Raw genomic sequence first — 24,717 nt, 5'->3', positions numbered from 1 at the left:
TCACGAATAGCTGCCTCCTGTTAAAGAGTACTTTGGGCATCAGTGACTGTGGGTCCTTCTCAACAAAGAAGGCAAGGCCTCCTTCATCTAAGTCTCACCCTGCTTTTGAGAGATCATAGAACCTTGGAAGATTCAAATTACTCTTTTTGGACATGCCTCAAGAGTTGACTATTCCTTTGATTGTATCATACATTGATATCATACTTGATTCGCCCAAAATGTGGTGCTAATTTAAAAAACTATTTATATAAATTTTTTATTTATTAAATATACAATGACTGCTGTATAGTTGGAATTCTATAAATTATGGCCAGATGAATGAATGAATGATTCTTTGGCTATATGCTACTAATTGTGTCTATATATTGTTGTTTGGTTCATTTGATCAAAACACAGTATTCCAGAGGCCACAGTTCAGGTGTGTTTCCAGGTAGGCCAGTTTGTTTTGTTTTGTTCTATGATGATTGGCTGTACTTCTGACCATGCTGCCCTATACATATATCCTATTAAATACAGAAGGGGTATTACAAAAGGGTGCGGACTTATAAAAAAACCATCGTTATTGCAAAATCTAAATCAAGATAACACATCTATACATCTATTTATTTTGGGACTTACTAATCCCATAAAGCCTGGAGAATCAGAAGTAGAAATATCAAAATTCACCTGTGGGTAGAGGCATCTAGGTTACTGAGATGTGCTTTCAGCTACCTACAACTAAAAGCGTGTTTAAAATAGAACTTTAAAAAGTAGATGAATGAGGTCAAAATTCACATTTATAATATTGAACATAAACTTCTCAATCTGTACCACATCTGTCAAAAGGAAAACACGGACCAAGAGACCCACGAAGGGCACCCACTCTAGAGAGGCAGCCTGATGACACGTCAGTTATGAGACCTGGGACTAACTCATGTAAGCCACTGAGGATCTAAACAAACGGAAGTAAAGCCCTTTGATATTTATTGTGAGAATAATGCAATGTATTAGTGGTTTTAAATTCCACCTGTATTATTTATTATTCTCTTAAAAAAAGCAGAGAACAGCCTCAGAAGGAATGGGTTAAGACCAAGACCAAAACAGAATCAAAGCTGTTTCTACCTTTCATTCAGATGTTTCCCTACAAGACGGGAAACCTACCTAAGGTAAACTTGGAGTGGCTGGAATGAAGATCTTAAAAGAGAGAAAGAAAAAGGAGAAGCTTCATCATTTATTCATTCATTTAATCAACAAAAATTTTTGAGACCTACTATGTATTAGGAAATTGGCTGGCTGATGGAGGTTCAAGGATGACTACAGTCTGGCTGGGAAGGTATGTCAAACAAAATTACCCAATAATTATATAAGTACATTTGTGGTAACTGACATAATGGAGTAGAGGGTGTTAGCAAACAGCAGGGAGAACAAATGTAGTCAAGAGGAGCTGGGAAGATTAGAGAACTTCCTGGAGGAAGTGATATTTAATCTGAACCCCAAGGCAAAGAGTGGAGGTGGGGAGGGATGGCTGGAATGAGGCGGGGAGAGAATTTCTGACATAAGGAACAACACATGGTTGCGAAGGAGACTCTGTGATCAATGCGCTGAGAGAAGCTCAGTACAACAGCAGGGTGAATGGGTCAGACAGAACGATAGGAAGTAGGGAGAGAGGTCAACAGGGAAAGAGCAGATCACATAAGATCATGTGAAGGAGCTCGCATTTTACTCTAAGGACAGTGGGAAGCCTCTTAAACATTTCAAGCTATGGAGTGATACACTCAGATCTGCATTTGGTAAAATTCATTCTGCCTGTGATATGGACAATGAAATAGAGCAGAGTCAGAGTGTACATGGGGAGAGCCGTTAGGAGGCTGTTTCCATAGCCAGTGAGAGATGGTGGCGGGTGGAGAAGCACAGAGATAGAGACAGCTTGATAGATATTTTGGAAGTAAAATGGATAGGACTTGATAATTGAATATGTGAGCTAAAGAAAAGGGAAAGTGTCAAGTCTCATGTTTCCAGCAGGAACAATTAGGTGACATTTACTGAGATGAGGTATGTTGGAGGAGGGGCAGGTTTGAGGGGGATACAATAGTGGTACACCAACAGGCACTTGGTTATACGCCTCTGATGTTGTGAAGATAGCAAGGAGAGAAGAGAGGCTGGTTTATAGGAACGGGTTTATAGGAATCACTAGGGAAGAAAAAAGCAAAGTGGACTTATGGCCGAATTAAAAGGAATCGAATATGTAAAATTTAGATGGAAGAAAATAGCTCTTCAAAGGGATGGAGAAGGAACACTCAGAGAGGGAGGAGGAAAACCCGTTTTTCAAAGAAAGAGTAATAAGATGAAGACAGGTCAAGGCAGATGGACTGTGAAGTATCCTTTCAATTTAACAACTCAGACAGAGATGATTAGCAAGAGCAAGCCAGTAGAGTGGTTGGGGCAGAAGCCACATTGGTGTGGACAGGAAGTAAATGGGTGGGGGGTGAGGAAGGATGTGGATAACTCTTTTGAGATGGGGAAAAGGCTGTAGTTGGAAGAAGATACAGGATTCAGGGAGGATTTTTTTTTTTTAAGAAGGAAATAGAGCATTTGTGAATACTTACAGAAAGCAACCATAGAGAGGAAGAGGTTTAAGATCCAGAATAAAAAGTGAGTAAACCATTCAGGGAGGTCCATGAGAGGACAGAATAGAAGGGACACAGAGCACAGGTGGAACTCAGCATTGATGGCAGGTGGGTCCACTTCCTCAGTTGTAAGAGGGGGAGGAGGGAATGGGAACAAAAGCAAATGGGCTTGCAGATTTGGTGTAGGTATTTGAGAGAGTTCTCAGCAGGTGGCTTCTGTTAACTTCTCTGAAACACAAAGCAAGGTCCTCCACTGAGGAGGAGCGTGTGGAAGATGAGGTTTGGAGGATGAAATTTCAAACCAGAGGAAGTAGGAAATGGTTATTTCAGAGAATGACCTAACTGGAGAATAATTTTGGAATGGTCAACTGGTCCTTTTATGTAGCTGCAACAATAATTAGTCAGAAATTGGAGTATATCAGATAGAAATCCTGAAAGCATTACACCCCCCTCTTAAATATGCTATGTTAAAACCACAGTAAATGTAGTTCTTTGCATAATTTGTAATTTTCCGTTACTTAATAAACTTTTCTGTTAGAAATAGTGTGTTTTGAGCAGAAGTTTCTTTAAATGGAAAACATTTGATGCAAACAATGAAAATTAATTGTAAATAAAATTGTGAAACAAGTTCTTTGCTGGCCAGGAGGCATGCCTTCATTCAACCACCCGCAACGAGTTCTGCTGTATCTATTTTTTCCCTCCCTTCCTTCCATGCTTTCTTATTCCTTTAGCATCCAGCATGCTGCTGTGCTCACAGGAAGTATTCATAATATCAGTATTTCTAATTGTATCTTTTGTGCCACCATGAAGAGTTGATCTACAGTGGCCCTTCAAACCTGAGACACAGGGTTGTGGTAGGCTCTTGGTTTTCTTGTTTTGCTTTTTCCTTTCCTTTGTCAAAAATACTGAAAATCCAAATTGGAAACCAAGGAAGTCACTTGCAAGCGCTCTCTCCCTCTCTTCCTGTGCTCCTCTCTCTCACACATACAGAAACATACCTCTATATTTTAGGCAGGTTTTTGCTATAAACATCAAGGACTTGAAGAAGAAAGGAGGCCCTGCTGCGTTCTACTTAACATTTTGTTGCAATTTGTGTATATGTGTAACTCTGACTCAGTCAGAGAATCTCAAAACTTTAATGTAGAAAAGGATCTGAGAAACCAGTTAATCTCCCCACCAGCCTGGACTGCACTCCATTTTATGGACGAGAAACTGACAACAGTTTCACGTTTGGCCTGAGGAGCCCATTCCATGAATTGGTGGCCTCAGTCTTCAGTGAACAGAGTACAGAACTAACTCCTAGGAGGGGGCAAGGAGTTGGCATGTTCATATTTTTCTTTGCCCACAGATACTAGCATGGTGTTCTGTGTGCACTACTGCTTAACGAATGCTGGGTAATTTGAATTTGTTGTTCAGGATCTTTTAGTAACAAAATGAGCACAGATATTTGGATCCATGGAGGTTGCCAAGTCATTATCAGACTAGGATCTAGGTTTTAGTATAATTCCCCTTTCTTCAGTTTAGAATTAAAACATTACAGAAAAATGGGTGAAATAATGCCAGCGAGTATAGTAATAAATTTCTGACATGTGGCATGCAATCTGTGAGGGCATTCCTTCGCTCGGTCCTGTACTTTGGCGAGTAATGCAGTAGAAAATTAAATTAAATAAGCTTTTATTATGCTATGGCTCTGCCGAAAAGGGTAGCATCAAATACTTTTAAAAACATATCTTCTGAAACGCAACTTCTGAAGTTCTTTCATATTATTGAATTCTGCAAAAGCATTCTCTCGTCTCCTTTAGGTTTTCCTCTTCTTTTCTTTTTGCCTTTGGTAGAATGAAATCCATGGTAACTTACTTTGGGTTGCATCAGAAACACACACTTCGAATCATAAGCCTCAGAGGTGAAACCTGAAAGCACAGTCTCCAAACCAAACCAGCAAAAGTAACAAAGTAATACTTTTATTGTTTTCATTTATATCACCCTTTAACCTCAGCTTTCTGCGCAGGCTTATATGTCTTAGACATTGTAGATATTTCCATGGCTGCTATGTTCCTTACTTAAATATAATTATACAATACTCGGTAATCAATTTCATTTATAAATGTCTGGAGATAGGTAATTTTTCATATGGAGTAAATTTATCTATGATAACAAAATAATACTTGACAGCTGTAAGCAGGACCTAGTATCCTTGGCTTTTAGCCCAGGGATTTAAGTGATGTCACCTCTCATGGTCTATAATGCTTTTCTCACTTCAACTGTCCTCTTTCAGACCATTATTGTATTAGCGAGATATGGAGAAAGAAGTCCCTCTCTCCTTGTGCACTTGACTAATGTAAGTTATTGACCAAGGATGAATGTTACATGAGTTGACGTAATTGTAAGAGTCCTTCAAGACAGACATTCTCTTATCATCACCTGGAGTGATCCTATGTTCCACAGACATAGAGACAGGGCAGGAGGAAAGAGAAGAGTGTGAGGTTTGGGGTCCCACCGTCTTAGGTTTGTATCACAACTCCACACCTACTACTGTGGGGCTGAGGACAAGAAACATAATTCTTCTGAATCTCGGGTTTCTCATCCACAATGCATCCATTCCCTGAAATAACACTCTTCTTAACCTGGTGCACAAGTAGCACTTTTAGAAACATCTTTTATACATGTATCTTTAAACACTTCTCTACATGCATTATAGAATGGTCAACACATCCATAAAATAAAACGAAACAGCCTTCCTCCCCAAAATCCCCCCACAACTCTTAATACATGGGCATTTTATAGAGGAACTGAGGCTCGGAGGGGTCAGACAACTTGACTAAGGTCCTACAATGGGCCAGGGCATGAGCCCAGTTCTATCAGATTCCAGAGTCCAAAGGCTTGTAATGCCCAAGGGAAGGAAAGGGAGCCAGAATCAAGCACAAAGCCACAGGGGGAAGGTTGATGGCGGGAAAAAATAAAATAGACCCAACATTGTCCATCTTTCACTCTTATGTACTTTGAAGCCAGAAGCAGGTGGTTATGAAGCATGTGATGTGGGAAGGGCAGGGTATGACAGAGCAGAAGTTCACGGAACAGTCTCTTGTCTTGTCCAGGAAGGCAGGAGGCTGAACAATTGTGGGACAATTAAATTCCAAATTGATCAGCATTTAATAACTAAGGTAGCATGAGTGCAGATAAATGAAAGACCAGCGTGGACTGAAATAATCAGGAAAACTGCGTGGAAACCTACCACCAAAGTGATAGGACTTTTGTCTTATGTCAGAGACCACACAGGGCAGACAGTGCTTTATTGGTATAGCACAGACATGCTTAAAAGGTTCATAGTGTCAAGAATGTGCAGACATGAGAAGTCTGGTGTGAGTGGAAGGGAGGGGCTGGAATGCAGACAGAACTGGAAAGCCTGATTATGATAACTTTGAGAGCCACTGTCAGGCAGAGAGAGAACATGACAAGGGCAGATCTGGGTAACACTCACCTAGGAGGCTCAAGCCAAGAATAGTGGAGTGGAGGTGCTAGAACTAGCAAATTCAACCAGAGGATGAGCGTAGCCACCCAGGGGAGGGGGTGAGAGCTAGAGCCCAGCAGTGGCGTGGAAACAGACAAGGGAGGGCCTTTAAACAGAAAGACAAAGACGTAAACTAGGGGTACAGTTTAACTTGCATGGCTGAAATCACTGTCTATTGTGTCTATTTCTCTTATTTAAACATTTCAAAACTGTCAGTCTTAGGGTGACAAATAGGCTTGTCAGTGAGTGACCCAGAAGGTCTCTCTGGGTTGTCAGGTAATGAGCTGGATTCATGGCTTCTGGTCCCCATGCCCCCTCCTCAGGAGAGGCAGCTCGTGGACCCAAATTCCCACAAGGTTGGCAGGTGTTAGCAGCTGGCATTTCCAGATAATTCGCTGCACACTGGCTCCTAAGTTTAGATTGCTTGCCTTCTGCTGGCAAGGCCACTCTTGCCTTTGCCCTTTAGAAGGGCAAAGTTGTCAAAGGAGGTGTGCTCCCCCTCCCTTGATGCACAGACCCACGTGTACGTGGCTGTGCCTTGGCCCAAGCCTTTCTACAGGTTGCTGGGGGAAGGGGACGCACGCATCTTCCCCGACTCTGACGCCACTGGTAGGCACCCAACCCCTCAAACCAACAAATACATAAATAAATTCATACTTGTTAATTATACTTTATGTACACTTTACAGAGCTCTTTGACACGGAAACAACAAACAAACAAAACAAAAACAGAAGCCTGGAGCTCAGAAAGGTAAAGTGAGATTCCTCAAATCACACAGACAGGATATAATAATGGACTTAGAACTCTAGTCCAGGATGTATATTTTCCAAGTTCAAAATCCAAAGTAAAACAAAAAGATGCAATGATAAATAAATTTTACCTTCAACCATTTTGGACCCGGAGCTAAAAACTGTAGCTAATGGCTATCCATCAAAGAATTGTAGACTTTGAAACTGGATATTAAATTAGATTACATGCCCATCGAACTTTTCAGTGTGCAAGATGCTAGGCAACCCCTGTAGTATGTACGTTACCTCTGTAATACACCTCCATCAAGCCAGAAACTGGAGTCCTGGCTTCTAGATCTAATTCTTTCACTTAGTGTGTGAGCTTGGCTAGGGCCACTTAAACTCTGTCATTTATGAAATAAAGGACTGTATGGTTCAAGCAGTAAGGGCTTTCATGACACATGCAACGTATCCAATAGCAACAAGTAAAGTGATGTTCATAATTTCTCATTCCATGAATTGGTACAGAGTACAACACTTGCCAAGTCTGTGCAATAGCTAATTTTCAGAGCACGTTACATATGCTGAATCCACTGTTCATTTCAAAGCTCTTTAACACACATTAGTACATTCACAAATTATTAAGTTGTTTAGTCTTCTAATACTGAATGAACAGTTGTTAATTTAAATATACTTTTATAATTTGACTACTTGTTTGGCATGAAAAAATTAGCAAAAATAATCAAACAAGAAAACCATAGCTTGAGCTTTAAGCCCTAGACATAAGACATGAAATTTAAATACACTTAGAAGCATCTGAGCATATCTCACTCTTCTAACAACCATTGAAGAGTTAACTTAAGAAAGGACTTCCTGGTTTAAAAAAATAAGCAAAGAGCCTTACTCAAAGTATTGTGCAATCAACGTCATTATTCAGAATTTTCCTATGTGCTCCACTCTATTGCATATATTAGAAGCAAGTGTTGTTTGGTGTTTATTATACATGCTTTATTATGATCACTGAAGACTAAAAATTTTATTTGAAAGTTTCAATTACCTAGATGATTTTTTTATTCCTTGAAAATTAAGCTCCTGGCATACTGCCTTTTAAATAATAGTCATGTAGTAAACGTTAGTTATTTGAATTTAACAAATTGGTTGTCAACTCTTGTTTTTATGTAAAAATAGGTTGGGGCACCCTTGGTAATATCAAACCCTTGGAAAAGTTGATGAAACAAAAATGTTAAGTTCAATTGTGTTCATAAAATTAAAAAGCTATGAATGTGGTAAGTAGTATCATAAATAAAATATGTGAGTGCAGCAAATATTAAATAATAAGATTCAAGGACTGCACTACCACGCCATCATTCACAAGCCTGAAGAACATGTGCACTTCATTAAAGTCAATGGAGTGTACCCGTTCATCTTGGCATTATTCATAATTGAAACATTTCAATTTTAGTTAACACACACAAAAAAACTAATTTAAAAGTCAAATGAGGAAATTAGTTCTATGTTCCCATGTTCCAATTCCACAGTGATATCAACCAGCCAAATTTAGCCTCAGGAGGTATGAAAACATATCTAGCACAATGAAGGGAAAGCCTTTTAAAGAATCAGAGATCTGTTAAAACTAATGTTTTTGCAACTAACTCAACAAAAATATATTTAGTGTTGTAAAAGAGCCCCTCAAACTACTCTATTACAAAACAACTGAGCATATCTATGGATTTGCATCTAGACTGCAAAAGCAGTGAATCAAGGACTAGAGGTTTTACGTAAGAAATAGAGTTCATTTCTTGAAAAAAAAATCAAACTGATTGATTGAAAAATATTTTCTGCATGCACATTATAAAGACCGGGGGGAACTTTTCCTGTTTTAAATCTTAGCTTTCTCAATGGTAGTAAACACTATTAACAGCACATTCTAGACATGCCCTTGATCTTATCTCTGGGATGCCCTTCTTTCTTGCTTTTCTAGTTTTTACCATTCTTTTAGTGTCTCTGCCTTTTCCATTTAAAAAATTTATTCCTTTATCAATCCTCACTGTGTGTGTCACCAAGGACTCCGCCCTCAGCCCTTATGCATTTATCTCTACATCTAGTCTTTTGTCTCCCATCTATGAAGTTAATTGTTCCCGAATATTTACTTCCATCTGAGCCTCTCCCAAAACTAGGTTTTATTTCTAGACATATGCAGATAACCAACTTGACCCTAAAGCTCCAAAAAAAAAAAAAAATTGCTTGACTTTACTGCTTAGATGTTTTTGCAACTGTTGTATTCTGGCTCTTTTGCAAGCTCACAATCGTGGTGTTTTATGCTCTATATTCAGTCATCCCGACATCTTTCTTTCAAAAGGATCTTGTCTCTTCAGTATGAGGGAAACATACTTTTATTTTCCCAAGTTTAAATGACCACCAGAGAGGGAGTTGTGCGTAAGTCTGTGCAGGCACTGTGCAACCTCGGGAGAGGGTGAGGGGAATGCTCATTTGAGAAGAGGAAGGACTAATGCTGCCCAGCCTGTGGTAGGGGCATGGAGGCAGGGAGAGGATGCTGACTTTGACCCTGCACCCAGCTCATTCATCTGCCTGCCCAGAGCCATGCTGGTAGCTTCTAGCCACATCCCTGCCTCTCTTGAAGACTTTATGGGGAGGGATACATGCTAACGTATATTGTCCACACTTCCTAATGACCTGAAATAAGTTCAAGTCCCAGAGAGGGTCATGTAGGGGCTCCTATACCCCAAGAGACTAGGCTGGTCTTGAAAATTAATCAGCAAACCTGACCAATTGGTAGACGTCTCTGCACAACAATTCTTGGTCTCATGCCTTCCTTTCCCTTACCACTCTGTATAACTTACATGAATTCTTTTAAACTCTTTTTAGTGGAATTCCCTCCTTCCAGTTTCTCTCTGTTCAGTCTACACTACCTGCCTGAGAATGATCTGTAATGAGTTGGTCCATGTGAGATTTGGTGTCCCCCACATGGTCTCATCCTAAGTCTGGGACATTATTTCAAGACTTTGCTTCAACTTAGTCTTCGGAGTCCTGGCCTTCTCCCCACTTCTTCAGTATGTCCATGCACAGGTATCTCACATCCCTTAGGTGGGTTCTAAATCCCCATCCTCCTGGTCAGTATCCCCCTCTCTGGCTCACACTTCTGTGGACATCTTGGCTTGAGAATACTGTTCAATGAACCCCAGTGAGTGACCCCAGTCATCTCAGGCCACATGCTATCAGTCACCACTTATAAATATAAGCTACCCTTCAAGACTCTAAAACAAAAGTATTAATTAATATGCCTTATTCTAGCTATAAACACCTCATGCTTATTTTGTGAGGAGTGTGGGCTTTGCTTGTAAGGTCCTGAAAGAGAGGTTAGTCTTCATCAACTTAACTCCTGACCATGGCCAATCAGGTCTTTCCATGAGCCTACTGCTACCTCTCTCCTTCCTCACCTTACCATGTCTCTCCCTCTGGCCCCTGCACCCTACCACCCTGGCCGAGCTCACACTGGCTCTTACCTGCCTAAGGCTTTCACCTCTGTTGCTCCTCCTGTACCGATTCCTCTTCCCCCACTTGCTCCATGGCTGGGTCCCTCTCAACCCAACTCTCTGATTAGATGTTACCTGCTCAGACAGGCCTCTCTAAAGGAGGTAATTCTTGTTACTGTCTTTCACAGTGCCCTATAATATTCTGCTGAACATCTAACAAAATCTAAACAATCCCTTTGTTTACTTGACCAGCTCTCCTCATTTAGATAGTAAGCCCCTAGAGGTTGGTACCTGGTCTGTTTGTGCATCACAGCATATCTACTGCCTGGCACATAGTATGGATCAATAAATTTTTTTTCCCTAAAGTCTTCTTCCTCTTCTTTTTATTTTTTTTTGCTGGGGAAGATTTTCCCTGAGCTAACATTGTTGTCAATCTTCCTCTTTTTTTTTTTCCCCCTTCCCAACACCCCAGTACATAGTTGTATATTCTACTTGTAAGTCCTTCTATGTGACCCACCGCCACAGCATGGCTACAGACAGACAAGTGGTATGGTTCCAGGTCTAGGAACTGAACCCTGGCTGCTGAAGCAGAGCATGCCAAACTTTAACCACTAGGCCATCAGGGCTGGCCTGCCCAATAAATATTAATCAAAGGAATAAATATTCTCAAAGCTTTCCTTAGCTCTAGGTGATGTTAGAGTGTCACCTTAGTTAAGGTGATGAGAATATTATATATATATATCTTGCATATATATTTAAGATATTACAAATTTTGTATATTAAATCAATGTATGCAACGAATGATATTATAAAGAAAGTCTGATAATTTGCTATTATCCTCTTGCTGCAAAGATGAGGATAAAGAACAGAATAGCATGGTGTGGCTCCCTGGCATTGAAGTCATTGCTCAAGGACAGTGAATAATGCTATAAAATCACTTGTACTCTAAAGATCATTATCTAAAGTCATTATCATACATAGGACATTCAAAGCTCACATTGAGCTTTCTTTTCTAGTACTTCAATCCTGACAGTTTTCAAAACACCCAGATTTACTTTTTATTTCTCAGAAAAAAGGAGGATAAATCAAGGAGACACTTGAAAATTAACACGTAATCACAAATTTATAAAAATGCAGAGAGCCCTGTGTTTCAGTCATTATAAACATGCCTCTAAATCTGCCTAAAAACTGTCCTTATGATTGTTCTCAATTAAAAAAGTTGCTATCACCACTTTTTGAGTAATAGCAGAATATCTTCACAACCTTGGGATAAACAAAGATTTCTTAGACAGGACACTAAAAAGCATTAACCATAAAAGAGAAAAGTAATTTATTGCTCTTTCTCATATTTAAAAATTTCAGCTCATCAAACAGCACTTTAAAATAAAATGAATAGGCAAACCACAAACTGGGAAAATACTTACAATACATGTATCTAGCAAACGACTTGTAGCCAGAATATATGAAGAACTCCTCCCATCAATCACAGACAAACCAACCAGTAACAATGAGAAAAAACTCAAACAGACATCTCACCAAAGAAGACAGACAAATGGACAACAGCACATAAAAAGATGATCAACATCATTAGCCATCAGGGATATGCAAATTGAAGCCACAGGAGATACCATTTCATCCCCACTGTTGGTGAGGATGAGGAGCAGCTGGAACCTTCACCATTGCTGGTAAACGGCTGGGCAGTTTCTCACAATGTTAAACATTTACCTTATGATCCAGGAATTCTACTCCTTGGTCTTTATCCAATGGGAATGAAAACAGATATTCACAAACAGACTAGCACAAGAATTTTCAGAGCTGTATTATTCATAATAGTCCCAAACTAGAAACAATGCAAATGTCAAAAATAGGATAATGGATACATAATTTGTAGTTTAGTCATAAAATGGAATATTATTCAACAATAAAAAAGGAGTTAACTACGGATATATGCAATAACCTCAAAAATATCATGGTATGTGAACAGAACATTTACAAAGTATATGCTGTATGAGTCCATTTAGATGAAGTCCAGGAATAGACCAAACTAATCTATAGTCATAGGATTAAGAAAGTGGTTACCTGGGCAGTAGTGGGGAGATGAAGGGGTGGGAGGGAGGTGGTGGGGTCCTGGATTGGAGTTGACTATAAAGGGTCATGAGGGAAATATTTAGGATACGAGATTTGATGTCTTATTTTGAGTGGCTATTATTCAGGGTGTATACAATTTTCAAAACTCATTGGATTGACCACTTAAGATTTGTGCATTTTATTGCATATAAATCATACCTCAATTTAAAAAATTAAGAAATTTTATTATTTTAAAAAAACTTTAACCCTAACATTATTCAGAATATTTCCCTACTTTCTAGGCACGAGAAACATGAAAAACATTCTTGTTCTACTGAATTTAACGTACCTGGTTTACAATGTCTTATGACAATATTAACATATCCAGTTTCATTAGATTAAGCCTCAATTTATTGTGAAGTTCAAAAACATGAAGAATTACCAAAAGCCCCAAACAAACCCCAAAACAAAAAATCCTGTATCACGATTAAGTTTTCAAGGATGAATGTTATTGCCACAATACACCAGCAAGGGGAGTAGTTACACTTTGAGAAAAATTCCATCTTCGTAGCCACTGAATTATTTTATAGGGCTCTTTAGCAAGACCAAAAATTGACTTTTGGGTGTAAGCACAATGGAAATGACAGATCATTTTAATGCAAGAGAAAAAGATTGGAAACCTTGACCCTCTAGATTACTCTGCACCTCAGTGAGAAGGGGAAAAACACTTGCAGATCAGCTTATTAAAATAATATGTTCATGTAATTCAGGTACCAGGAAAATATTTAAAAGAACAGCTAAATTAACTGTGGGATGCCACTTTTTCTTTGCTAATTATTCCCATACAAGAAAAATGTGCATTCCCTTTCCCGACAAAAGAAAAAAATGCCAACAACTCCACGGATTGTTTTTATGGATGTGGGAATAACAGCATCAGTTTGTGCAGAATTTGCAGCTGTTTCGATACTAGAGTCTGTCTCAGAGTGGGGAAGACTGGAAGAGAGTACTTTTTTTATCCTGCAATATGAGGGCTTTTCGGCTGAGACTGTTAGGCCATGAATCTGAAGGTTTGTGCTGTATTTTTTTTTTTTTTTTAATATCACCATGTTCATCAATTCTTATAAGATTTGTAAGGACTAATTCTCACATAAGCTCAGGAAGGCTGTAGAATAGTCTCTCACAATCCCTTCTTACTAGCTTTGGTAATCCTAGATTTAAAGAAAAGAATGTTCTGGCCGACAGCGGGGAGCATGTCCCAGGCATGTCTAAGTGCAGGGCTGCCAGGTAGGGACACAAACAATCTGGGCAACTGCCCCCTTTACACTCTAACCTTAATAACAACCCCGACTTGATTCTAACACTGTAGCACCTTCTTTTCAATTCTCCTCATTCCCCAGAGAAGCTGAGCACAGAGGAACTAGCATCGTGTGCCCTAGAAAATGCCCCGGGCCATGCCCAGTGTGGGGTTGGAGTCCCCACTTGTAGGTAAGCCATCTCTCTGCAATCTTCAGTGGTCATGAATACCACATGTGCCTGCCTCCCTTGGAGCTGAATGAGCATAAGGACACTGGGTACACATAAATGACAGTCCCTTCCAGGAACTGTGCCGCAGAGAACACGTCTATAAAATGCACAGCTCTAGGGCTGGAGCACTGTGAGTGTGGACTGAATCTACATGAGCACCTGCAGAGGCGGCCAGGAGCAACTCTTCCTTTAAATCACACACACTGAAGCTTTTCCACAAATGTGGCTCCTCTCCTCCGGGAGAAAGTATGCCATCAATATGTAAAAAGGTATTATCCTTGAAAGTGTGTACCCATTTGCTGGGACATAAACCCTGCCTGATGATTTTCTTCAGGAAAATCCAAGGAACATTTCTCAGTTCAATGACCCTAAGAAATGATTTTGAATTACTTCCACTCAGGAAACAGAAGGAAAGCATTTTTTTCAGTCTCTACAAATGGAGACCCAAGGAAGTATAGGATCCTGAGGAAGAAGATTCAAGTTTTAGACTCTGCCTTGACCATTTTATCAAGATCCCCAAGTCTGTGATGTTACAATCTGGACTGTCTTCTTGCTGGCAAGGATTTATGGGATTGTCACACATTGAACGTCATTTCACTATGCAGCAAAGGATTTTTAAAGAACAATGAGGAAAACATGTAAATGAAATGCCGCTGCACACACACTCCTAATTTTGAGTTTGCCACTGAATGGACATGAGTCTGTGTTCTTCCAACTAAGTGGGAAATAAACCAAAAGACTGTCTCCCAATGGTTACTAAAATCTGTAAAATATATAAAGGGTAGAGAGATGAGGTGGAAACAGGAAAATACACAAGGAATCCAGAAATGGGAGACATGCTGATTAAGGAGGAAACAGAAGAAGGTGTAGTTAGAGGTAAGGAAATGAAAAAGATAGATGATGTTTGTCTTTGTTTTTGTGGTTACATGAGGTTTGTACAAAAGATCTCATGGATGGGATGGTCCTTTTTGTGATAGCCTCTTATCTCCATTAGCCTCTGCAAGTTCTATCCCTCTCGTCTTCCCCTTCTATGTTTTTGTTGTCATGAATTATTCTTTTTTGTGTTGTGAGTTTGTGACCAAACACTTAAAGTGTTTATCGTTATTTTTGATGCTTTCTTTCCCTTTATCTTTTATGTTATAATTCAGCATTTGCTAACCTATTCTGATATAGATCTGCAATTTTCTGATTTTCTTTGTCTATTTATCTCCTTCTGCAAAGCTTTGTAAATGTTTGCCTTTTTGTTTCCGGTAGGAAGGCTCCCTTCAACATTTCTTGTAAGGCAGGTCTAGTGGTGATAAATTCCCTCAGCTTTTGTTTGTCTGGGAAAGCTTTTATTTCCTCATCATATCTGAAGGATAATTTTGCTAGACAGAGTATTCTTGGCTGATAGTTTTTTTCTTTCAGTATTTTGAATGTATCATTTCAGTCTTTCCCAGCCTGTAAGGTTTCTGTTGAGAAATCTGCTGAAATCCTGCTGGGAGTTCCTTTGTAGGTTATTTTCTTCTCTCTTGCTGCCCTTAATACACTTTCTTTGTCACTTTTGACAGCTGTAATATTATGTGCCTTGGAGAAGGTATTTTTGCATTGATGTAATTAGAAGTTTTATTAGTTGCACGTACTTCCATGTCCAGTTCTTTCCCCAGGTTTGGGAAGTTCTCGTCTATTATTTCTTTGAATAAGCTCTCTGCTTCTTTCTGCCCCTCTTCTCCCTCTGGGATACCTATAATTCTTACGTTACTTTTCCTAATTGAGTCAGATATTTCTCGAAGAATTTATTCATTTTTTAAAAATCTTAGGTCTTTTTCCTCCACCTGAATAATTTCTAGGTTTCTATCTTCAAGATCACTAATTCTCTCCTTCATAAGGTCTGCTCTATTTTTTAATGTTTTCTACATTATTTTTTTAATCTCATTGTGTTCTTCATCTCCAGAACGTTTGATTTTTTTTTAGAGTTTCAATCTCTTTGTTGAAATATTCCTCCTGTTCATTAATTTTATTCCTGAGTTCATTGGACGGTCTTTCTGAGTTTTCTTGTAACTCAGTGAGTTCCTTTATGACAGCTATTTTGAATTCTCTGTTGGTTAGATTGTAATCTTCGGTGACTTCAGGTTTGGTTTCTGGAGAGTTGTCACTTTCTTCTGTTCTGGAGTGTTGCTGTAGTTCTCCATGGCATTCGATGAATTGGATCCTCTGCCAGCTCATTTGTGGTAGTAACCACATTTTCTTACTTGGGCATGGCTTTGGTTACTTTGGTTCTGAGCTGCTTCTAATCGTATTTGAGAGCCTGTAGTTTACACCCTCCTCCGCCTTTGCCAGAGGGGCTGTCAGTGCCCTCCTTGTGCCACTTGTGCCTCTGGGGTTGCTGGTGCCTTGCTGCTTAAGACGTTGCTGCAGCCTCAGGTGACACCACCAGGATCACCACTCTGTGAGCACTTCTGCAGCTTCCAGGGTAGCTTGGGTCTTGTGTTTCCAGCGGCTCTCTGCAGGCTCGGATACTGCTGTCCTGTGCACCACCTGTGCTGCTATTCCCAGGTTGTCTGGGATAGCTGGTTGCACCACTGCCAGGGATACTGGGTTCATGGGTGTCACTGTTGCTGGTGAAGGCCTGGGGAACCAGGGACTTATATGCAACCACTGCTGCTAGTGGAGCTGGTGTTGGGGGTGCCACCACTGGAGGCTGGGTCACTGGTTCTGCTGTGGTTCCTGATGCTTCTGATTGCAGGTTCCACCTGCCACCATTGGGCAGGGGCAGGAGCTGTTTTTTCTGCTGCTGCCTGACCTGTCTGCTCACAGTTTTGTGGGTTGGGCCACTGTCTCTCCGCTGGCCATCATGTGGGTGGGGCTGCTCACTGCTGCTGCTCTGTGGGCATTTGTGCAAGTGGGGCCATCATTGCCACCATCATTCCATGGGCATTCACATGGGCTGGGCCTCTGCTGCCACCACTCCATGGGCAGTTGCATATTGGCCAGGCTGCCCTTGTCTCCACTCAGTTGTGCAGGCTGCTGCATGAGGATCTATACCCTAGATCGTTGCCCCTGGGGTTAGGGAAGAGTCCACTCCCCTAGTTCCACTGCTTCCTGGGGCTCCAGTCCACCCACCTTCAGATGTAAAGCTGCGTGGATCTCTCAGGTGTCCTGTTGTGCTGTGTTGGGAATCCTCTGTTGGTCAGTGGATGTCCATTTGGTTGTAACTTAGAGTGGAGAGACAAAGGGAACAACTCACTCTGCCATGCTGCTGACATCACCCTTCTGTGTTTATTTTTAATGAGAGGTGAGTTGCTCCCTTTAGCAGATTTAGAATGAAGACTGTGGACAAACCAGGTAGAAATGAAATGGTAGTTGCAGAGGGTGCTCTGGTCTGGTTGACATGGCGCCTGATGGTTAAAGTGCATTCAAGAAAGGCTGATGTGCTTTTGTGACATGGAGGGAGAACATCCAGTCTGAAACCAAATCAGGAGAAGCATCACACGGGGCTTACTGCCCTGTGGGAGGCAGAGATGGGCTGTACTTCAGTATGACGTGGCTCCCGCCACACAGGGAAGGACCATGTGTGGGGGATGAGAATGTTATATGTTCTGGGACAATCTACATATCTGCAGGTTACCACAGGCGACTGAAAGGAATATATGGGAAGCTGGGTGCTTAGAGGTGAATTCTGTGGGATCACTGTTGGTATTCACAGCAAAGTAGGCTTTGGGAGCCAAGCGTGAGGAGAGAGAAGAAACAGCTCTGGGGTTTCCCAACCCCTAATGAGTCTCTTAAGGACAGCTTTCAGCAGAGCTTCCAAACTAAGACAGACTAGGAAGAAGCACCTGGCCACCCACTTTCAAAAAAATTGGCCACAAAAACCCTATGAATAGAGTGAAGCATTGTCCGATACAGTGCCAGAAGGTGAGAGGATGGTGCAAAAAGACCGGGCAGGGCTCTGCTCTGCTGTACACAGGGATGCTAGGAGTTGGAATCGACTCGACTGCACTAACGACAATGAATCTCTGCAGTGGTATTTTCACAGAAACCAAGAATTTTGTCTGAATTTCACAGGGTTTTCTTAATGTTTCAAATGTTATTCACAGAAGATACTTATATTCATTATCTTCAAAGATCTTGGATAGTAGCTAGCACCTTGAATTTAGCATATTCTTAATGAATAATTACTGAGTGAATGAATCACCCATGTTCCCAAATGAGAAATGTCTTACATTAATTAAAATAGGAGTCAGTAATGAGCTAGATATAGCCTATATTTTCCTTATTACTGCCATTTGGCAAATTGAGGATGAGCTGTAGTAATTCAAATCTCCCTCTGAGGTAAGTTTAGTAACTATCAAAATAGATCTTGTCAGCTCTCTCCTGGGGTCCCCAAAGCTCACTAAGCATTTTAAGAGGACACTGGCTGTTATGCTAATGGCCGGTGAGATAACCCACTTCCAGGTATGGGAGAGGAAGCATGGGCCTGCCTATTGCAACCAGTGAATTCAGTACTGAGATCTAGAACTCATGCTGAAGGCATGAGGGACAAGTAGCACGCAGTCTGGCTCCTTTTTACTTGGTTCGTATTCTAGTGTTCTATTCTGGAGGAGGTGGAAAACGTTTTTACTGCCTCGTGTGCTAAGGAAGAAACTCAAAACTCAAGTGGAAGGGGAGGCTGGGTATAGGCTGGGGTAGGGATTGTGAGCCAGGGGTGAAAAGTGAGAGGGTAGGAGGGACGGGCAGGGGTCTGGCGGATCTCTGAGCAGTAGCGTTTGGCTGGAGCTTAGCTGATGGGACAGTCTACAACCTTGGGGACATTTGGCAACTCAGCTCACTTACTTGATAATGACAAGACCCTTAGGATCACAGGAAGGATTCTGCCAACTCAGTGTTGAGGCTGGAGTACAGGTCTTGGGGTGCCAGGCCTTCAAGCGTCTGGGATCTGCACTGACCACCATTTTCAATTGTTCCCTCAATGGCATAGTACCTGCTTTGACCTTCCCCAGCTCCAGACCATCAAGTTATCCATTTTGACAGCTTTGGAGCTCAGAGGTATGACTCTACATGCAAAGGCATGTTTTCAGAATGGGCTCTTAATTCTGCTTAAAAACATTTTTACATGTCCCTTTCTTTTTTTCATTCCCCATTGCAATTTTTTTCTTTTTCCCTGGAGACAAGCTCCTATTCACAGATGAGAATCACCCAGCAGCTCCCATCTGAAGATCCCTTTTATGTGAATATGTTGTACTTACCTTATCTTTAATAATCTCAATACCTCATATCTGTTATATATTGTTATCCCTGTTTTATAGACAAGAGCTCAGTAAGGTCACTCTGTATGTGTTTTGGCCACTACGTCAGGTCACTTGTCAATAGAGTGCTTTAGTGTAGAATGTGCTTCCACATACCTTATGTGGTTCTCCAGCCTATAAATTACATAGTATTATTGCCTCTGTTTTACAGAAGATAACAGTGAAACATAGATCGGTTATGTGACCTGCCCACGTCACATCATCGCCGGCAGCTGAGCTGGGATTCAAACATGTGTCCTCCTATGCTACAACCATGCTTCTCCAACCGTCTAGTGCAAAGAATATTGAAGTTCTCAAACATAGACTCCCTCAAATTCCTTTATAACTACCTTCAAATTTATCTTTCTTTACCCTTCCTTTCCTCCTGTCTCAGGGAGAAGTTGATTCTATTCCGTGTTTCTAAAAGTTTTCTCAATTGTCCATGAACAGTCTTATCTGCTCCCATTTTTGACATTTCAACTGTCTGCAGATGACTCTCAAATCTTTCTCTGAGCTCCAACTGCTATTTCCAATCAGAAGGAAGGGCACATTTTTTTAGTAACACACCTTTATATACACCATATCCCGCTGCCCCACCCCCTCAGCTCTCTATGACTAATCATGTCTGCTCTGCTTCTCTTGAGCAATCCTGGTACTTCCATACCTCCCTACTTTTGCTCATACTGATTTGAAATGTTGTCCTTTTCTCTACTTGTAGAAATTCTATTCATTCTTTAAGAATGAGCTCAAATGTTATACCTGCTATGAATATTTCCCCAACCCTTCGAGTCAGATTTACTGATATATTCTCTGTGTTCCCAAAGCACTTTGCTTATAAGGATAACACATTACTTATCACATGAGAAAATTATTATCTTCATCTCTGTTTCAACTCATAGGCTGTCAGCACAATGAAGACAAGAAGAGAATTTTACTTATCTCTACAAACCTTGAAGTAATAAGCGTTGCCCTTGACTATGTGTTTGTTGAATGAATAAATGAATGGTGATTCAGTTATTCCTCCAATTTAAACATGTCCCAAAGAGAGCACGATCTGATTTGGGGCTTATTTTTTTCTCAACTTAAATATTCACTATTATCCCAGGAGTTTGTCTTGCCTGCTTTGTGAAAGCATTGAGTTTTAAATTAAAAAACGTTACCTGCTCTATGAAGTCATGAAAAAGGAAGGGGAATGATACATCATTTTTCCTATAAAAGTAAATATGCTACTGTCATCCAAGGGATCAATGTCACAGATAAGCATCCAAAAAAATAAAATTTATATTTGTAAATTTAAAAAATCAGATAATAGGAATTAATCCTCTTTTATTAATAAATGCTTACGTTCACATACAACACAATAGTGTTACATTACACTAGATTGGAATACTGAGTTTGGGGAGGTGAAGAGTAAAAGGGACAAGCTAGCCTGAATTATGAAAGCCAGAATTTATTGAAATAAATGCAGCTTTATTACTTTCAATACTTTGATCTGATCATAAAGTCTTTCTAAGGACATATCTACTTAATGACATGGATCCTTAGTCTATAGCTGAATCTTCTGCCTGAAGATCACTGTATATACTAAAGCCATGAAAACAATTATTCTCTTTAAATAAGTTACAGGTGTTTCCTCCATTCCTCTTATCAAATCCATTTCTTGCACAACAATTCAAAGGTAAATTTCATCTTAGTCTGGGTCAAATCGTCAAAAATTGTGTATTAGCAATACCTGAATTAATAAGGTTTTACTATACTCTTAGAAGAAGACATTTTTGGAAAATAAAGACTATAATGCAATGTCCCAGGGAAGTGCTAAATAGTCTTAAAATGAAAGTAGGAAAAATGTCAACTTTTTCAAATAAGATGAAATGAATTATTCATTAAACTACATATAACTGAAATCTACCTTCAAAGCCTTTGGTTTCTTTTGTTAATTTCTTGAGGGCAAGGACCGTGGTTTGCTTGCTCCTCTCCTCCACCCTCCAAGACTTGATCCACCCCAAGAAGGCCACCTCACCTGTGCTTTCTGGGGATGGTTACTATCATAACAGGTGTTTAAAAGTGACACTATGGGGTTTTCAGAAATTCTAGTGTCACTCTGCTTATCTCCAACTACCTGAGACTCAAACAGTATGGAGAATTTACTCACTGATTCCCGGTATAGGCTGCAGGTAATTTACTGGCCCCCATCCTGAAAGAGAAGAGAAGAAAAAGGAAATTGATATATTACCATCACATGTGAAGACATTTAGGAAACTTTCTACATAAAGATGCCTCAAAGCGTCTGATATTTTATTTCTAGTAAAGAAAATCACGGGCAGGGAGATGGTGGTAAAAGAGAAGTCACCCCTGTGTTTCTGGGCTACTGAAGAGGGGAAAGGGTTAGTGTCATTTACTAGGAAACCTGGTATTACCTTCAGACTTGGCAACAGAAAAGGCTGAACTTTGTGCCTGTATCCTCTGCATCAGAGAAATGGAGCTGGGGACTGGTGGGGTGGGTGGAGCTGCAAAATATCCATCAAGAGAAAGAAAATTTCCCAGGATTCTTTGTAATCTACTCCATAACATATCATGGTGTTGACATACAATTATAGTTTCTGCTTAAAATCTTTGAGCATTGAGATAGATCTCTTGGGGTAAAATTAGTTCTTGGGATAGATATGCTATGTGCACCTCCTGGCATGGAGTGGCCAGTGGCCCACTGTTGGACACCTTGGTTTGTGCAGCTTAGAAGAGTAAATGAACTGAAATCTACAATAACAGAAAAAAGCTCTTGAGGGAAGTGATCCCATGGATATTGAAATTATCCAGAACTAATGATAGTTTAATCTGCAGTGAAAAGCTCTAAGAAAGCAATTTTGGGTTTTTTCTTGAGCCAATGATTTTTCACCTTGATAATCAAGAAGGATTTTTTTTCTCTCAAATGCAGTTGCTAAATGTAACATAGTATATTTCTTCTGGTTTAGTCATCTATGAGGAGAGGAGAGCCTTAGCTCATTCTGAGATCAATTCGAGGGAACTGCAAGATGGTAATTTTATGACCATTTAGACTTTCGCTTTCTAAATTATACAATTCCAATTTTCCCTTAAAAGACGACAAACATATAATACATATTATATACTGTACAGTACACTACATATTTTATATAATTTTAATGTATTTATAATATATTGCACACCAAACTATTATATCCTATATTATGGACATGTATTGTAATGTTTTGCTGTCTACATGCTGTCTTTTTTTGTTGTTGTTAAAGATTGGCACCTGAGCTAACATCTGTTGCCAATCTTTTTTTATCTTCTTCTCCCAAAAGCCCCCCAGTACATAGTTGTATATTCTAGTTGTGAATGCCTCTGGTTGTGCTGTGTGGGATGCTGCCTCAGCGTGGCCTGATGAGCGGTGCCATGTCCGCGCCCAGGATCCCAACCAGTGAAACCCTGGGCAACCGAAGCAGAGCGTGCAAACCACTCGGCCATGGGGCCAGCCCCCACTGTCTTGTTTTTTTTAAATATCCCTTTCACACTATGTTGATAAAAACTTGAACAAATATTTAAGAACGGAGGTTTAAGCAGTGGTAGGATGAATTCTCTGTCCTGCTATCCTGCTCCACTGAAATAACCTGCCATCAATGTGATTCATTTATAATATTGCTTTTCTAACCCCAATTGAGACAAATTGGCTCCTGCCTTTTTGATCAATCTTTCACCAAGTTTCATTTGTGCTAAAACATACCAGTTTATACTTATGTCAATTAAATGCTATTCTGTCTTTAGAATGATTTAGAAAGATACATTCCAGGGCATTTTGAATTGTATTGACAGGAGTTTCCTGGTATAAGGGATCCACAGCTCAACTTGGTTTAGCAATTTCTGCATTTTGGATGAAGGCATTTATAAGCCATTTGTATAGCCCATCAATAAGTTATAGGTCCTACAGTACAACTGGTCCCCACGGGTTGGAACTTGATATGTAATCCACTGCTTCAACTCACTTTGATGTAATTGCAACTCGATATTTACTTGTTCACCCATGTAACAGGAGCATGATTAAGGTCATACTTTCATGGCTTGGTGATAACAATGTGGTTTAGGCTGGAACCCAAAATCTCCCTCCATACAAAACTGATTTTATCCTGCATACTCTCATTTTTTATGTAATCTGTCACGTAACCATGGAAGGAAATTAAATTGATGTGGAAAAAATAGCTATTCGAAAAATCAACTGAGGCTGCTTCTTTATCTCTTATGATATTCTGGTCAGTTGTTTATTGATTGCTTGAGGAATTCTTCTCATCAGGTATTGCTTTTAAGCTCTCTGGCTTATAATGATCGAGTCATTTCCTTAAAACACGTGATATGATAGGCTGTTTCCCCCATCCACAACGAGTCAAATATAAAGGCTGTGCAAGGCCATCTGCCAAGTTCCTTTTTTATGTATGGCGGTAAAAAAACATGAGATTTGGGACCAGCCCAGTGGTATAGCAGTTAAGTTCGCACGTTCCACTTCGGCAGCCTGGGGTTCGCTGGTTGGGATCCTGGGTGCGGACCTACACACGCCTTGTCAAGCCATGCTGTGGCAGGCGTCCCACATATAATGCAGAGGAAGATGAGCATGGATGTCAGCTCAGGGCCAGTCTTCCTCAGTAAAAAAAAGAAAGAGGATTGGCAGCAGATGTTAGCTCAGGGCTAATCTTCCTCCAAAAAACAAAGCAAAACCCCTTTAACCCATGAGAGCTACCCTTTTAACAAATTTTCAAATGTACAGTACAGTATTGTTTACTATAAGCAGAATGTAGTACAGCATATCTCTAGAACTTTTTCACCTTGTGTGACTGAAACTCTTCATGCACTGAACAGCAATTCCCCATTCACCTCTCCACAGCCCCAGGAAGCCACCACTTGCCAATTTCTTAAGGGTTTCAGGAAACCTGACGCTAGGGCATTAAGAATGAGAGTACACTCAGCAATTGGGTACTCTTCCCTGGTCTAGTCTGGGTCTCCACACATCACAGAACTAAAGTGTATTAGTTAGACGGATCCATGTCTCCCACACTATACAGTAAACTTGTTGAATACAAGGATGATCCAGTCTTACCCCTCTTTATAACTTCCCTGAACCCAGTCTAGTGTCATGGATAAATATGTATTGAATTCAATTAAATTCTAATATTTATTTTCAAGGGCTAATATTTATTAATATTAATTTTGAGGATCTGATAAAAAGAAAGTAAATACCATTTTGAATTTATGATTTGTCTCCTAAAAAAGGCATCCTCTGTCACTTCCCAATAATAGTAACAGTATGTATAGCTCTTTAAAGGTTTTGACTAGGGGCTGGCCCAGTGTCGCAGCAGTTATGTTCGCATGTTCTGCTTCTGCGGCCTGGGGTTCGCTGGTTCGGATCCCGGGTGCGGACATGGCATAGCTTGGCACGCCATACTGTGGTAGGTGTCCCACGTATAAAGTAGAGGAAGATGGGCACGGATGTCAGCTCAGGGCCAGGCTTCCTCAGCAAAAAGA

General features: G+C 40.3%; 1 protein-coding gene across 6 annotated transcripts in view; it reads right to left on the bottom strand.

Moving 5' to 3' along the window:
- CHST9 (carbohydrate sulfotransferase 9) overlaps positions 1 to 24,717 on the bottom strand; it is a 251,903-nt gene that overhangs the window by 92,551 nt on the left and 134,635 nt on the right. For 3 of the 6 annotated variants that reach the window (XM_070513269.1, XM_044774523.2, XM_070513270.1), the window contains exons 4-5: positions 21,609 to 21,698; positions 21,344 to 21,385 (exon numbers count right to left, since the gene is read on the bottom strand). In XM_070513269.1, coding sequence (XP_070369370.1) covers positions 21,344 to 21,385; positions 21,609 to 21,698 — 132 coding nt within the window. The remainder of the gene's footprint in view (positions 1 to 21,343; positions 21,386 to 21,608; positions 21,699 to 24,717) is intronic. The other 3 variants (XM_070513272.1, XM_044774524.2, XM_070513271.1) reach the window with 1 other exon arrangement.

This window comes from Equus asinus, chromosome 7 (assembly GCF_041296235.1).
Source record: "Equus asinus isolate D_3611 breed Donkey chromosome 7, EquAss-T2T_v2, whole genome shotgun sequence".
Lineage (NCBI taxonomy): Eukaryota > Metazoa > Chordata > Mammalia > Perissodactyla > Equidae > Equus > Equus asinus.
The sequence above is the reverse complement of the archived record's forward strand: the minus strand, read 5'-3'. Positions and strand labels throughout refer to the sequence as shown.